This window comes from Prionailurus viverrinus, chromosome A2 (genome assembly GCF_022837055.1).
Source record: "Prionailurus viverrinus isolate Anna chromosome A2, UM_Priviv_1.0, whole genome shotgun sequence".
Taxonomy (NCBI): Eukaryota; Metazoa; Chordata; class Mammalia; order Carnivora; family Felidae; genus Prionailurus; species Prionailurus viverrinus.
Window position 1 is genome coordinate 2,104,003 of NC_062562.1, and position 14,328 is coordinate 2,118,330.

The 14,328-nt window shown below is 61.9% G+C and overlaps 1 protein-coding gene across 1 annotated transcript; it reads left to right on the forward strand.

Annotated features, from left to right (window-relative positions):
- Nucleotides 1-6,146: 6,146 nt before the first annotated feature.
- SHD (Src homology 2 domain containing transforming protein D) lies at nucleotides 6,147-11,636 on the forward strand. The gene is made up of 6 exons (XM_047849040.1): nucleotides 6,147-6,845; nucleotides 7,815-7,920; nucleotides 8,011-8,199; nucleotides 9,200-9,323; nucleotides 10,206-10,325; nucleotides 11,257-11,636. Exons 1-6 carry the CDS (start codon nucleotides 6,549-6,551, stop codon nucleotides 11,441-11,443), a joined length of 1,023 nt encoding a protein of 340 aa, XP_047704996.1. The 5' UTR covers nucleotides 6,147-6,548; the 3' UTR covers nucleotides 11,444-11,636.
- The last annotated feature ends 2,692 nt before the right edge of the window (nucleotides 11,637-14,328 follow it).

A 14,328-nucleotide genomic window follows, 5' to 3' on the forward strand; every position in this document is an offset into this window, starting at 1 on the left:
ACACACACACACACACACAGAACCCCAAGCAGGCTCTGAGCTGTCCGCCCAGAGCCAGACACGGGGTTCGAACCCACAAACCGTGAGATCACCACCGCGGGAGCCACCCAGGCGCCCGGAAAAGCCCCCGCTTTGGGGGTCTGCTTTCTGCTTTCCTACAATGGTTTCTGTGCTTTAGTGTGACTTGAGGTGAACTGGGACCCAGCCAGGGCTTCCGATCAGGACCCGGGGGCCTCCGCTGTGAAGACCGGGCCGGGGGTGGGCGGGAGCCTGCTCACCCGCGCCTGGCGAGAAGGCGCGCCGCTCCCAGTTCCACCCGCCGCCGCCACGTCGCGTCTGTGGCTTGAACTCGGCCGTGGCTGGAGCATTTACACCCCGGAAGTCCACGCGTGCTGGGAAGCTGCACACCCCCGCCAGAGGCCGGCTGCGAGGCGCTTACTAGCACACCACTGCCTGCTTTCCCCACACTCCGCGACGCCCGTGACGCCCGCGACGTGCCTGTTCAGACCAGCGGTGAGAGTAAACCGTCCAGCCGGAAGAGGGCAGGAGGCTGGGCCTCTCTGGTTCGCTCCGATTCCTCCTTGCAGACGTCCCCGTTCTGGGGCCACCCTACTTGTAGCCACATACACGTGCCATCGGCTACCAGGGTTAAGAGTATCGACTCCATCCTACCGCCTACGTTAGCGAGCTACGGTCGGTGGGCCAAACGCGGCCCACAGCCTAGTTTTGTAAATAAAGTGTTATTGACACGTAACATGGCTGCTTCGCTCTGCAGTGGCCGAGTTGCGTAGGGAGGACAGGGACTCTGACCCGCAAAGCCACCAGGTCAGCCCACCCCTGCCTGGGTCACCCAGCTCTGCACTTCCTGCTCTGCTCCCCCAGCCTCCACGGGAGGGTGGCCGGGACCCCTCCACACCCCGATCTCCAGGCTCACGCTGTGCCCGCGGCCCTGCTGCCCGAAGTCCCCCCCGAGGACGGCCGCCAGCCACCCTCTTCTCAGTGGCGCACCGGACGGAGTACACGGGATCCGGTTGGGTGAGTAATGGTAGCGAACGTTTGTGAAGGACTCACCGTTTGCTAAACCCGTGCTAAGCTGTTGGGCAGATTTACTCATTTAAGTTTCTGAGCTCACGTACCTTTTTTTTGTTTGTTTGTTTGTTTGTTTTGTTTTTGAGCACCTACTTTGTGCCCAGATCTGTTTCAGGCACTGGGACAATGGCAGTGAAGAAAAAACAGTCCCCACTGATAACGGTGACATTATTTTTGGAAGATGGGGGATAAGATAGTAAACCCACCTAAATATAACAATAAGATATGAAAGGAAATACGTGTGTGCCGGAGGCAGTGATAACTCTGGGCGAACACTCAGCAGGGCGAGATGGCGGCCTGAGGGGTTGCCGGCCTGAGGTGTGTTTATTACCCACCACCCCCCGTATATGCTAACGCCGCCTAACAAGATCTCTCAAAAGGTAGCAGCTGAAAACAACAGAAATGTGGGTGTGGTTCTGCCGGGTTCTCTGCTTCAGGGTCTCGTGGCCGCAACTGAGATGTTGGTCGGGGCTGCGGTTTCATCTGAAGGCCCGTCTGGGGCAGGATCCCCTTCCAAGCCCGCTCACGTGGCTGTTGGCAGGATCTGGCTCCTCACGGGCTCTTGGGCGGAGGCCACCCTCAGGGCGCTTGGCTACAGGGACCTCCGACAGCTGGCTTCAGAAAGCCACCACAACAGGAGTCTTTGAGAAGTGGTATCCCATCACCTTTGCCCTGTCACGCTGGCCGCAAGCAAGCCGCAGGTTTCGGCCACGTTCACGGAAAGGGGATTACACACGGCTGTGACCACCAGCAGCTTGGGGTCACTGGAGGTCCGCCGAGGGTCTACCTGCCACGCGCCCTGTCAACAATGAGCTTTGCAAGGGTAGCTGTGTGGACGGGTGTATCCCCAGCACCTAAGACCATCCTGGCACTAAGTAGGTGCTCAATAGATGTTTGTGGCCTAAGTGGGTGTCTCCCTATTCAGAGAGGAGGGAGCGGAGGCCCGCAGTTCTGCCCGCTCTGTAACCCCTCCCCACCCCCACTTCGCTGGATCTTTCTTCTATTTCCCTGCAGAACTTCACGCCTCGTTCTCCCACCCTTTGGCCTGGGAGCAGGTCTGCTCTTGGCCCCGGTTCCCGTGGGGGTGCCCAGGGTCCAGCGGCAGAAGGATAGCGTGCATCTGTGTCTGGTGTATGTGTGTGCTCGGATCCTGCAGAGCCTCGACCCGCCCCCTCTCCCCCACACCCCCTGCACCCCCCCTCCTGCTCTCCAGAGCCTGCCCTTCCCCCTTTCCCCACGCGCTCGCTTGCTCGCTCACTAGCTCCGTGTCTGTCATCCTGGGGAGCTGTCAGGCCTCATCCGGAATCTCCTCCATCAATCCCCTGGGGGCTGCGGTACATCAGAGGACTTGGTGGGGGTGCCCCCCCCCCCCAAACAGCCCGCTCTGCCTGAGCCTGGACTGCACAAAGGGCCCATTTCCCAAGCTCTAACTGGCTCATTCCCGTGAGGGGAGGCTCCTTGGCCAAGGGCTCAGAATGAGCGAGGGACAGGGCCTGGGTTTGCAGCCGCAAGGCTCCAAGGCTACACCTTTAATGACCACGCTCCGCGGCGACTCCTGCAGACAGAGCCTCCAGGGGCTGGGCCGTGCCCCTCCCATCAGATTGGCCCCTCGTGATGACACAGCTGTGTCTCTTCCATCAGACTAGGGGCCTTTGAAGTTGGGACCATGCCTCCCCCATCAGATTGGGACTCCTAAAGACAGGCTCCCATCTCCTCCATTAGACTAGGGGCACCTAAAAGCAGGGCCACGTCTCTCACATCAGAGTAGAAGCCCCTGAGGTCGGAGCCATACCTCCTCCATCAGATTGAATGTTTCAGAGCGTCAGATCATGCCTCCCCTATCAGACTGGGAGCCTATTAGGCAGGCACCTATCCTCCATCAGACTGAGTCTTCTGAGGTAGGAGTGTTTAGGCCTCCCCATGAGCCATCCCCAAGGGTCCTTTCTTATCCTGGTGCCTTGGCTCCCTTCCCGCCTCCAGGCTGGCTGCTCCATGAGACGAGTGACGGGACAGCTCCCAGCCAGGCCCCATCTGGCTGCTTCTTAAGATCCCATCCCCCTAAAGCATATACTGAGCACCTACTGTGTGCCATGCAATAGAGTATTATTTGGCCATAAGACGAGCGAGGCGCTCACACCTGCTACAACGTGGATGGGCCTTGAAAACGTGACGCAGACACAAAAAGCCACATAGTGTGTGATTCCTTGTGCGTGAAATGTCCAGGGCAGTTCACCCCCAGGAACAGAAAGTGCATTAGAGGTGCCGGGGCCGGAGAAGTGGTGAGAATAGGCAGAGGCTGCTGATGGGGATGGGGTTCCTTTCGGGGGTGATGGGAATGTTCTGGAATTCGTGCTGGCGGTTGCACGATCTTGAGAACATGCCCAAACTGAAACGCACACGCCAAGTGGGTAAACCGTAGGTATGCGAACTGTATCTCAAAAGGAAAAAAAAAAAAAAAAAAAAAAAGAACAAAAACAAAAAAAAACAAGGTGCCACCAACGGCGTCCCGAAAGCGCTCAACAGAGGTAAGCGGTCATTGTCCCATCTCAGAGACGGGAAAACAGTTGAGGTCACCACCCAAGGTCAGAAGGGCTGGGATTCCAGACACTAGGCCACACCCAGGAGACGCCCCTGATACACTGCCTCGGGGACCACGGGTGCTGGGGGAAGGGAGGCACCCCCAGACCACCCCCACCTGCTCCCCACTGTCCACACAGCGGGCCCCCTCCTCTCCCAGTCAGAAAGCGGAAACCTGAGAGTTTATGTGGCTCTTCAAGGGCACGCCGCAAGGTCGCCAGACCCCCAGCCTGGCTGTCGGCATCCACTGTCTCCCGCTCCTCCCTCCTCCCAGAACCCCTTCCCCGCTCCTCTCCTTAGGACGAGGCGGGGGCCGGCCCCAGGAGCAGCCAGCTCAGAAGCGCAGGAAAGTCAAACGCCGTTTGATTCTGCCTCCGGGGCCTCTAATTGCTATTTCTGACACACGCTGTAATTAGAAGGCCCCTTTCAAATATTTATACCTCAGACGGCTCGTATTTATCCGACCGGGAGAGGGCTCGGATTTGATGAGATCTGTCAACGGCTCGTCCCCGAGCTGGGAATTGCCTCGCGGCTGACAGAAAACAGGACAATTACCCGCCGTGCTCCCCGGCAGTCCCTGGGGGGGGGGGGGGGGATGCTGCCTTGTCGCTGATCGGAGAGGGCGGGGCGGGGTGGGGTGGGGGCATCCGGATGGGCTGCAGGAGGAGGACCGAGTTCAACAGGTTCATGTGGGCGACACGGCCAAAGCAGAAAAGAGGAAGGTCCATGCCTGGGGGCCTCTGCTGCGCTGAGAGGCTTTGCCTCGTCAGCTCTGGATCTCAGTTTCTTGGCCTGCAGAATGGGGCTAACAGTGTGCATGGGGGCGGGAGATGGGGAACCACTAATTCCACAAAGACACTCTGCTGGGTCTCGAGTGCCACCCCGGCCAAACCCAATCAGGCAATGAGCTTGCGGGCTGGCTCTGAGCAAGTCCTCCCCCTCTCTGTGCCTCGGTTTCCCCATGGGGGAAAAAATAACTCCTTTCGCCGCAAGCCTTCCTTGAGCTCCCTGGGGGGTTTCCTGTTAGAAGCCCCACTTTTCAAACCAGGAAAGCAAGGCGCAGACAGCATAGACCTTGCCCGACCCACTGTCGTTCCCCAGGGGCATTTTCACTGTCAGCTCCGGACTTCTCTCTGATCCTCCCCACCCCCCTCCCAGCCACAGGCACCTGCCCGCCCTGGGGGAGGGGGGCACTGGGAGAAGGGAACCCGGAGTCCTGTTCTTCCCGATCACCCCTCCCTTCACCATGAGCGGGAGCTGAGCAAGCCCCCTTGTGAGGAAAGAAAAGGCCTGTTTGCTCTGGAAAGGGCCAGCACACCTCTCCGCTCCCCTTGCCCCAGACCTCTTAGCGTCCTCACCACCCCCCCCCCCGCCCCGCACCCCCCCTCCCGGCCCCCCGACAGCCGCAGCTGCCAACAGGCGGCCAGGCCAGGCGAGACCCCTCTCGTCTGCGTCCCCCTCCCTGCCTCCACCCCCAGAAGCCACAAAGGGACAGATGCTGAGGACACGCGCCAGGCACAGATAGCATCTCCCTTCCCACGGCCAGCTGCCCCAGCCCCCTTCCCCCATGCTGCAATTGGTCCCCTGGGGTGGGGGGTGCAGAGAAGCGTCCTCTTGGGAGGGGGACGCCAGGCCCCCGTCCCTTCCCGTCGCCCCTCGCCTGCTTCCGCAGCATCAATATCAATTTTAGCCAGTGACCTCTGGAACAGTCTGCTGGTCAGTTGCGCCGCCAGAGGCTGGCTCAATTTCAACCCTCAACAGTGGTGGCTCTCACCCCCTCTGCCGGTCAGTTTCACCCCTTCTCGCGGCCAAATCCAGACCCCCATCTCCAGGCCAATTTCCACCTCGCCTCCTCTCCGCGCCCCCCCCCCCCCGCCCCGTCCCCCGCCTCTGCACCTCTCGCTCTCGTGAGCAAGGTCAGTCCCGTCTGTTCCCACCTCCCGCGCTCCACGCTCGCTCCTGCCAGCCGCGGTCCTCCGGGTCAGTGTCCAGCTGCCGCGGCCTCGGCCCCGCGACTCCCGCCCCGCATCCCCCCTCCCAGCGCGGGCAGCGGCTCCCCTCCCCTCCCAGAACAGCTGAAGGTCTCAGTCACCTCCGAGGGGGGCGCAGGGGGAGCGGAGGGGGCGGGGGAAGCCGCGGAGGGGGAGGCGGGGAAGCCTTGACGTCGCTGCCCGGGACGCGGCCGGGGGCCGGCAGGCGCTGGGGCGTCCGCCCGCGCGCCCCCTCCCCAAAGTCCCACCTCCCGGCCGCGGCGGGTAAAGTCTCTCCGAAAGCGTGAAGGGGGATTGGAGGAGGTTTTATTTCCCTTTGTGCCGGCGGCTGGGGTGGGATCGAGGCGGCCGGGCCGGGGGCCGCGGGACCCGGGCTCCCCCCGGAGCGGAGACGAGCGCAACAAAGGATGCGCCGCGCGGAGGTCACCGTCCCCGTGGCCCAACTTTGCGCGCGGCGCCCGCGCCCCGGGGGAGCCCGCCCGCTGCGCTGAGCACCCAGGCGTCCGGGCTGAGCCGGGTCTGGGGGCGCCCGCGGGCGGCGCTTGCCCCGACCCCAGACCCCAGAAGGGAATCCCGGAGCTTCCCGGAGGCGGCGGGCGGCCGAGCGGCGCACGGGAACCGCGCTTCCCGCGGAAACTCCGCGCGCTTCCGCGGATGCCCCTCGCCCTGGCCCGGCCACCCGGCGCTCGGCGTTCAGGGCCCTGCGGGGCGCCCCCTTTCCGCGCCGTCCTTGCGGAGCCGGGCTAAGGTGGACTTTTGCTCTCCTTCCTCCTCTTCCTCCTCCTCCCCCCCACCCGTCTCCTCCCCCATCCTCCCCGGGAACTCTTCGGAGAAAGGGGGCATGTGGGTCCCCCTCTGACGGTGGCCAGGTTTGGCGTGGCACACGCACAAATGGCCAAGTGGCTACGCGACTACCTGAGCTTTGGCGGTCGGAGGCCCCCTCCGCAGCCGCCCACCCCCGACTACACGGAGAGCGACATCCTGAGGGCCTACCGGGAACAGAAGAATCTGGACTTCGAGGACCCCTATGAGGACTCGGAGAGCCGCCTGGAGTCGGACCCCGCCGGCGCCGGGGACTCGAAGGGCCTCGGAGACGCCAAGTACGACTCTCCCAAGCACCGGCTCATCAAGGTGGAAGCTGCAGACATGGCCCGAGCCAAGGTCTTGCTGGGCAGCCCTGGGGAAGAGGTGCGTGGCTGAGTCCCAGAGGTGGGGTGGCCTCAGGAGACCGGGTGGCCGGGAGGGCCAGGCTGGGCTGCCTGGATTTGGGGAAGCTTGTTTCATGGGGAGGCCAGGGCCCCCGCCAGGCCCTCCTCAGTCCTCCACCTGCTGAGTGGAGTTTGGTATCTGTCCCTTTCCGGTGCACGGCGCTGGTGGTCCCACTGCCTCTCTGGCCCCGCTTTGTCCCCCTGTCCTCCTGTCCCCTGCTCACACCTCTCGTCCTCTCCCCCCCAGCTCCCCAAACAGATCCGAGGGGATCACCGCCGTACCGCCCTGCCGAGCCCTGGGACCTCCTCACCACTATAAGTGCCCCTCCTCCGCTATTATTCCCATTTCACAGAAGTGGACACTGAGGCTCACAGAAGCATCTGGCCCAAGGTTGCAGGGCCCTAGCTCAGTAGAACTTGACCCAGACCTGCCTCCAATGCCCATGCTTTTTTCAGTATTTTCCCTAGAGGATGAGGGAGCCGACCCAAACCCTCCGTGGAGACAGAGGATTTGAGGAGGGTTGCCAAAGACTGTGTGAAGAGCCCAGGGGTTTAAGAGAGAGGAAGGAGGAGGCGGGGATTCCGGGAAGCAGACAGCCTGGGCTGCAACCCTGCTTCCTACTCGGCTGCTGTGTGACCCTTAGCAAGTCACTTACCCTCTCTGTGCCTTGCTTTCCTCATCTGACAAGCATTAACAATTATTGAAGGAGGGAGGCAGGGCTGTGTGTCAGAGTCAGAACTGCACGGAGGCAGAGAGGAGGAGAAGCTGGCGTCTGTGCACAAATCCTGGTGGGTAGGCGGAGAGGACTCCCAACCCCGGCGAAAATGAGCCGCGTGGAGCAGAAGGGTTAGGTGATTCAGAGAGGGGCGCCATCCCTCCGGAGGGGGTTCCGCCGCTGGGCTCAGTCTCCCCACTCCCCTCGGGCCACTTCCTTACTTCTCTCTCCAGTCGGAACTCGACACCGAGTACTCAGACCCCTTCGATGCCCAGCCTCATCCGCCACCTTCAGATGATGGCTACATGGAGCCCTACGATGCCCAGAGGGCCGTGAGCGGTGAGTGGGGGGGGGGGGGTGAGAGTTTGGGGGGCAGGTGGCAGGGTCCCTGGTGGGTGTGGGCACTGACCAGTGTTCTCGGCCTCCCAGAACTGCCGTGCAAGGGGGTGCAGCTGTATGACACCCCCTATGAGGAGCAGGACCGAGAGCCAGGAGATGGGCCGCCTTCTGGAAGGAGACCTCGCCAGAGCCGGCTGCCTCAGGAGGATGAGCGGCCAGCGGATGAGTATGACCAGCCCTGGGAGTGGAAGAAAGACCACATCTCCAAGGCGTTTGCAGGTGCCCCTCCGACCCAGGCCTTGACCTTCCACGGGCCCTGAATGTCCTCACCCTTCCATTTCTTGATCTGGTCTTTTCCCCCTGTTTCAACGTACAAAATAGACCCCAGTCGCCTGCCACCGTGCTAGTTTACTCATTCTCACTGAAGTGTGAAGGACTGATAACCATACATTTCTCTTCCTAGGGGAACTTGTATCTTCCTTGGGAGCAGAAACACCATTAGAGGGCGATGGAACCGACTCTTTATCCTCAGTGTTGTGCAGGGATAGGCTAGGCCTGGGTTTATGTCACTCAGTTGAGACTTTATCTTTCAGTCTCAGTTCCCTTACCCCTCAAACGGGGGTCATTCTAGCACCTACAGAACAGGGTGCGTGCGAAGCGAGTGGTAGAAAGTGCTGTTGGGGGAGAGGGTAGCATTTCTTAGTAACTGTCATCAGGTGGGCTTGGGGTCAGGTCCTGAGTGGGGGAAGCATGGCCAAGTCTCTGACCTCAGTTTCCTCTTCTGTAAAGAGGGTAACCGTACGGTCAGTTTTAAGAAATAAAATAACGTGGGCCAGAGAGCGTTGTGCAAACCCAGCTTGGCCCCAGAAGTTGTGTGACCTGGAGGGACGCTGGGGCTCAGTGCCTCACTCTGCCTGTCCCTGTCTGGGTGGGGGCGGGGCTCTAGGCTCCAGGACTTGGCCAGAGTCTGCAGAATGACCACCCCTCCCCTCTAGCCCCGCCCCTTGCTCTCGGATTGGTCCCTCGTGGAGCTGCCCCGCCCCTGCAAGCCGGCACACCTGGGTGACCACACCCCTTTCTTCTGAAGGCCGATTGGTTGCTCCTGTGCCAATCCTGCCCCAGCCCTTAAGCCCGGCCCCACCCACTGGGGACTCTGATAGGTTGCCCAAGCTGGCACCGCCTCCCTACTGAGAGTGCATTGGCTTGCCCCGGTCCCGCCCCTCCCGGGTGGGGTTGGGCTTAACCGTTTCCTCTCTAACCCTCCCCCTCCCCCCTCCAGTGCAGTTTGACGGCCCGGAGTGGGAAAGGACCCCGGGCTCAGCCAAAGAGCTCCGGAAACCGGCATCCAGAAGCCCCCAGCCCGCAGAGCGCGTGGACCCGGCCCTGCCCCTGGAGAAACAGCCGTGAGTGGGAAAGCTCCAGCTGGAGGACCCTGCCCATCCCGTACCAGCTGCAGATTCCTAGGACTCATTCGTTCACTTCAGTTCTTTCCTCTGCCCATCTTCGCTGGGGACCGGAGCCTGCCCCTGTGACAGACACCTAGCTAGGTCATTCCCCCTGGCATCAGATTCTGGGTTCACATCTCTGCCCTGCGTCTCTTGGCTGTGCAGCTTTGGGCAAGTCGCTTAACCTCTAGGCGCGCAAGCTGGGGGAGTCCGGGTCCTTTCCGTGCCTCTCCAGCCTAGCGGTTCCTCCGGGAAGTCCCTAACAGCCCGCCGAGTCCAGCCCTGAGGGCACCACCAGCCTGTGTGTCTATCACGGTTGTTCCCAAACCGTGACACAGAACTGACTGGTGAAGAAGGGGGCACCGGGGGAGGAGGGTCTTTCCATGCAAACAACCGCCGAGTCTGTTGGGCGCTCGTCTGCCTTTGAGCCCCCCGCTCGCAACCGCTAACCTCTCCCTGAGCACATGACAGGGAAATATTCGAGAAAGGATGCTACAGGTGGGTGGGGATACGGGATGTGGCAAAAGTCTCGTGAAAGCCCCACGCAAGTGGTTTCAGTTTGAGGGATTAGGGAAGGGGACACAGGACACTGGGGACCTCGCCTGGGGAGGCTGTAGGGATCAAGGTCAGGTGTATCTGTTGAACTGGGGGGAGCGGCTCCACGTGGACCTGGGCTCAGCTGCCTGGAAACCAGGCTCCCCCTGAGAAACCCCGGGGGGAATTTTTGTCACTTGTTTGCCTGGAGGTCACGAGTCCCTGAATCGGCTGTGCCTGCACCAGGCCCCAGGGTGCGTTCGAAGGGGGATGACCCTTGAGGAGACATCTGTCCCCACCCCCTAGGTGGTTCCACGGCCCACTGAGCCGGGCCGATGCTGAGAGCCTCCTGTCGCTCTGCAAGGAAGGCAGCTACCTCGTGCGGCTCAGCGAGACCAGTCCCCAAGACTGCTCCCTGTCCCTCAGGTGAGACCCCAGCCCCCCTGGAGGGACCGAGCGTCGCAGAACTGCCCGCCTCTGGCTTTCGGGTTAATTCGGTGGCAGCCAAGCCTGGCGCCAGCAGCCAGTGGGCGGGGCTTTCGGGGCTGTGGAGGGTGGGGGAGGGCGGGATTCAGGAAAGTGGAGGGGATTTATAGGACCAGTGGGGCGGGCCTTGTGGGGCCAGAGGGCGTGGTCTCCAGTAGATCTAGGGCGTGGGTGAGAGGTTTCCTTTATTTTTTTTAAGTTTATTTATTTTGAGAGAGAGAGAGAGAGCGCGAGCACGCGGGGGAGGGGCAGAGAGAGAAAAATGAGAGAATCCCAAGCAGGCTCCAACGAGGGGCTCGAGCTCACGAGCTGTGAGATCACGACCTGAGCCGAAATCGACTTGCAGCTCAACCGCCTGGGCCCCCCGGGCGCCCCCAGACCTTTCCTTCCAACTCCTCCAGTCCAAAAGTTGAATTGTATCCGTTTGTGTCCATCGGGGCCAGACTCTCCCAGTGGCCCTTATGGGCATTTCGGATGGAGATCCCGACTCGACGCGCGTGTCTAAGATTCTCAGTGTGTCGGATTAGAACAAGCCCCCAAACTCTGCTGGGCATCCGAGGGTGAGATCCCTAAAAGAACAAGGTTGAAGAGAGCTCGGAGAATAGGTTTCAATCCTGCCCCTGCCACGAGCGCTTCCTTCATGCTAAGGATACAATGATTCTGAGGTTCAAGGTCATTCCATTGGGCAGACAGTTTAGAAAGGAGAGGGACCCCGGACTGAAGGTTAACCGGTGGGGAGCCCCGGAAGGGTAGGGCACGGGCTCAGAAGGTTTGGAGAAAAAGCGCAGCCTGTGTTCCAGCCTGCCTTTAGGCTCGCAGAGCCTGAGCAGGTCTGGGGTGATCAAGGCGCTCTGCGATGCCTGTCCCCCAGGGGCAGCCAGGGCTTCCTGCACCTGAAGTTCGCACGGACCCGAGAGAATCAGTTCGTGCTGGGTCAGCACAGCGGCCCCTTCGCCAGCGTCCCGGAGCTGGTCCTGCATTACAGCTCCCGGCCGCTGCCGGTGCAGGGCGCGGAGCACCTGGCCCTACTGTACCCGGTGGTCGTGCAGACGCCCTGAGCCCGGGAGCTTCAGCCCCTGCCCTGCACCGCGAGGGCCCAGAGTCGCTGATGGAGGGAAGCCGGAGGGAGACGCTCGCTGCCCCTCCAAGCCCTGGGCCTTCATCGGGGCTGCTTCTTGGCCCTCTCCCGGGTTCTAGGGTACAGAACTGCGTCTCCCAGCCCTCCTCTGGCCCGGAAAATAAATAAGTTATTGTGCGTTTCAAGTGTCCTTTCTGGGAGGCGGGGATCCCGGCCCCAGGGAAAGAAGGGGGACGGGTGTCCCCCACCCCGGCTGGGGGTGAAGCCTGCATTGCTCACAAGGATGGCCCACAACTAAGAGGGCTTGAGGGAAACAGGGAGAGTGAGTATGAAGTCAGATGAAAACCCGGAGAGAGCCGATGCCGCGCAGATACAAAGATGGAGAAACCGAGGGAGGGGGGGAGGCTCTCGGGCCAGCCCTGCCCCCACCCGGCCCCTCCTTTCCGCCGGGGCGGGCAGCCGTGGCCCGGATGCTGCTGCGAATGGACATCTGTCCCCATGGAAACAGCAGAAATGGGGGAGGGGAGCCGGTCCCAGCTGGTGTCACTTCAAGGTGACGGTGGAGCCAGAGCCCCCGGGGGCTGATAAATTCCAGGGACCCCCATGTCCCGCCTCGCCATCCATCTCCAAGCCTACCCAGGGAGGGCGGTGCCTGCAGCTCAAGGCGCCCGGTAGAGGTTGGGGGCATCACTTCTCTGCTAATTGGACGTGACCCTCCAAGGATAAGAGGAGGGAGCTGGCCTGTCATCACAGAGCCTCCTCACCACAGCGGGCCCCTCCAGGCGTCCTGGGGCTCAGGGGCCCCCAGACGACCCCTCCGATATCTTTAACGCTCCCCAAGTCACCACAAAATCTGCCTTTCCTTTCTTTATGAGCCTTTGAGTGCCCAGAGGGCGAGGGAGGACTCCAGCCTCATGGTGAGGACTACACGGGTCTTGGGCTGGGCGGCTGGGCTCCCCGACCCCTTCTGGAAATCAGTCACATTTTCACGTGGCCACTGGCGGAGGGGGGGGGGGCGTGTTTTCTGGGTTCCGATCCCTCTTCCCGCTTCGAGGAGCCCTCTTGGCTTCTGCTGCCCAGAGGGGCGTGGGTCAGGGGAGACACCGACTGTAGAGACGGGGGGACCCGGGCTGGGGCTGGGGCTGGGGCAAGGCTTCTGGGCCAAACGTGGCTGGGGGTCTGGGGGTCTGCGGGAAAGAGATCGAATAGACCCGTCTGGACCTCCGTGGGGATGTCCAGCACCTTCCCCTCCACTGGCCACGCCTCAGTCTTCTCTGGGCGCCCCCGGGGCTGGTAGAGGACGTTACCCTAGAGAGGATCCCCTGCACGGGTGTGGGGGGGTGGGGAGGGATGCCACAGACTAAGAGGGGAAGATCACAGGAGACCGCCTGGCTTTCTCCATCCTTCCTCCGCTTCTGCAGAACGCGAGTGTTGGGGCCAGACTTCTCCCTTTATTCTCCTCTCCCCCCAACCCCGCAGCCCCACCCGCGCTCCTTCCAGAAGGGGCAGGTGGGGCGCCCGCCGCGGCCTCGCCAAGTAGCTGCAGTTCCCGCCTCCGCCACGCGGGGGCAGGGTCGCCGGCGGAAACCGCCCGCCGTCCTCCCGGCTACCTGCGCGGTTACCTGAGTCCCCGCGCCCGCGGCCACGGCCGCTCCAGACACGGGCCCTCGGCGCGACGGCGGCCACGGCCACGGCCCCTGCCACCGGCGGCGCGACCAGGAGTCCTGATGGGGGGGGCGGGGGGGCGCAGGGGGCGGGGCTGGAGGCGGGACTCGCGGCGGGGGCTCACCTGGGTGGCTGGAGGTGTGGTTCGCGTTGGGCAGCAGGCGGTCTGCAGAGGAGGAACCTGTGTGTCGCGGGGGTGGGGGTGGGGGTGGGGGTGGGGGTGCTCACCTTCGGGTCCAGCCTCCACCCTTCAGGGTCACAGCCTCCCTACCCCACGTGGGACCTCACGATTCCTCCCCTGCCGCGCTGCGGGAGTCGGGGCAGGTGCTCGCTCAGAACCGGTTTCCTCTTCTGAAAAACGGGGCTACCCACCTCCGTCTTGCTCGGCTATTGCAAAACAGTCGCCAAATGGATTTTTTTTTTTTTCCTCGCCATGAGCCCCATCCCCCTGGTCGTGAGCTCCACCGTCCCCACCGTGAGTTCCACAATGCCGGCGATGGGATCCGACACCCTCACGACTCCTGGGTTTTGAGCTCAATCCTGGTGTCTAGCCTATTTTACATACAAGGGAACTGGGTCTCAGCCCCGCTTTGAACAAAAGTGTTGCTCACCTCAGCTCCCCTTTCTCTCTCTGTTTGGGGCGGGGGGGGGGAGAAAAAGAAAGGAAAGAAACGAAAGAAAAAGCTCACACTGGCCTGAACTTGTGAGTCTGGCCGAATGTAATCAACATAACAGATCGAAATAATCGCTGACGTTTCCTGAGGACTTATCATGTTCCAGACCCGGTAATAAACTCTGTAGATATGATTACTTCGAACTCACCTAACCCATCGCTGAGGAATCAGGCACAGAGGGGTCAAGTTACCTGCCCAAGGTCACACAGCAAGTGACCGGCCCAGTGGGGCCATGTTTCCAGGGCTGTGTAATTGATATGAACTCGAGCCAAAGTTGCTGCGATGAACGTGAGGCCCGGTGCCCCTGACCTCTTCATCTTGCGTGTTCTCACACTGGAGTTGGTCCCTCCGGGCGGCCGAGAAGCTGTTCCCGGGTGGGGAAGCCGGCTGTAGGGAGCTGGACGCAGGCGTCACGTTACTAGAAGGTGGGGACAGGCAGGACAGCCTTAACGTACCGCCCTCCTGCCAACGGGAGCGGAATGGGCATTGGGCCAGGAACTGAGCAGGCCGGGAGAGCAGGAGCCCT

Excerpts from the sequence above, each read along its gene's own strand:
- SHD (XM_047849040.1), top strand. The coding sequence starts at position 6,549 with ATGGCCAAGTGGCTACGCGACTACCTGAGCTTTGGCGGTCGGAGGCCC. Across the intron at positions 8,200-9,199 it reads CATCTCCAAGGCGTTTGCAG|TGCAGTTTGACGGCCCGGAG; the intron begins GTGCCCCTCCGA and ends TCCCCCCTCCAG. Across the intron at positions 10,326-11,256 it reads GACTGCTCCCTGTCCCTCAG|GGGCAGCCAGGGCTTCCTGC; the intron begins GTGAGACCCCAG and ends CCTGTCCCCCAG.